The 1717-nt window shown below is 19.4% G+C and overlaps 1 protein-coding gene across 1 annotated transcript in view; it reads right to left on the bottom strand.

Moving 5' to 3' along the window:
• The window catches only part of LOC102680859, a 15902-nt gene that overhangs the window by 6213 nt on the left and 7972 nt on the right, over positions 1-1717 (bottom strand). Inside the window, exons 11-15 of the mRNA XM_006620130.2 lie at positions 1410-1634; positions 855-1002; positions 582-752; positions 362-491; positions 7-281 (exon numbers count right to left, since the gene is read on the bottom strand). Coding sequence (XP_006620193.1) covers positions 7-281; positions 362-491; positions 582-752; positions 855-1002; positions 1410-1634 — 949 coding nt within the window. The remainder of the gene's footprint in view (positions 1-6; positions 282-361; positions 492-581; positions 753-854; positions 1003-1409; positions 1635-1717) is intronic.

A 1717-nucleotide genomic window follows, 5' to 3' on the forward strand; every position in this document is an offset into this window, starting at 1 on the left:
ATTTACCCTAAAAGAAGATCCTCTGTATTAAGATTTAAGTCTTCAATTGGTGGAATCCAAACTAAAAAAGCAGGATCCATTCCTAAATAAGATCCTGGAACAGCACTAGCATTTGCTACATTATAATCATAATAATCTAATTCCAATTCTGAATCAGGATTTGTTAAACTAAATTCTGATCCTGGACCTTGTAAAAGTTTTTCACGATTTTTTCGTTCCTTTGTTTCTTTCCCATTTGCTAAAGTTGATGAACTTGAAAGAATACTTTCAGGTGAAGATTCCTATATGTTAAGAGAAATATAAAATGATAAAAATGACTGTTTTTATATACTTTACAAAGTTTTTGAATAAAGATATTTACTTTTCTTTCTGAATAATTATTTTCATTATTTTTATAAATTTTTAAAATATCATTCATGTTATCTTTCATATTTTCGCTTTCCATTTTTGATGCTTTCTCTTCTGATGTATCAAAATCTATTGTTTGTAATCTATATATAAATTATATAAATTAACATTATGATTAAATTTTGTCAATTTTTTAATATACTGTGATATTAAATAAAAAAAATTAAACTTACTTTATAGGATAAGCATATTTAATTTCAGGTTTATTATAAACAAGAATGCTGGAAGCTGATAATAATTTATCACAGTTTGATTTCATTGAAGTGATTGTTTTGTCAGAAGAAGTTTCTATTGTATTACTTAATTTTAATGTACTAGAACTCAATGTAGATTCATCCTTACATCTATATTGAAAAATAATATTTATTTTATAATTTTTTTTCTATTTTTTCAACTATATAACATTTTTATTTATTTTTTTTATTTTATAATAATACTATTCTTACCCTGTTAATGTTTCAGTGCTTTGATAATGTTCTTCTGTATTATTTAACATTTCTTTTGGAGAAACTTTTGTGGTAGTTTCTATCATTGAAATAACTTCGGAAATAATTGTACTTGTAGATAGAAATCTTGATCGATCAGGCATTAATTCTAATTAAAAATATATACATATAATTAATATTAATTTCCTATGTATCAATTTATAATAATTATGAAATAATAAAATAATAATAACTATTAATTTTAGTTAATAAAAAAATTTATTTTGTTAAATAGTTCATTTTAATATAAATTATTCACTTTATATGAAAATAATAATACGAATTTATGTTAATAATATTAAATTAATTATAATATTAAATTAATTAATTAATTATTAAATATTAAATTAATTATAATGTTATATTAATTAATTATAATGTTAATAATAATTATGTTATTATAATTATTATTGAAAAATATAAATATTAATAAAAAATTAATATCAATAAAATATTATTTTAAAAATAGTTCAAAAAATAAATAATAATAGATAAATAATATTATTATTTTGATACCAGAAATATCACTCGTACTGTCCAAATCTTCAGCAATACGATACTTTCTGTATTTTACAATAAATTGTAACGTCAAAATAATAGAAAGTGAAAATATAAGTAGCAAGAATAAGGTAGTTGTTATATGTATTGGTTCCCAAGAGAACCAATCTATTTCAACGTTCGTTGAATTTGTTTTAAAAGGCACAACGGTTGTGGTTCTATTTCTTTTTAAATATTTTTTATCTGTAATTAAATTATATAAAATTTTCTTAATTTAAAAAATTTAAATTAATTTAAAAATTTAAATTTCTTAATTTAAAATTATT

Source organism: Apis dorsata, unplaced genomic scaffold (genome assembly GCF_000469605.1).
Source record: "Apis dorsata unplaced genomic scaffold, Apis dorsata 1.3 scaffold_483, whole genome shotgun sequence".
Taxonomy (NCBI): Eukaryota; Metazoa; Arthropoda; class Insecta; order Hymenoptera; family Apidae; genus Apis; species Apis dorsata.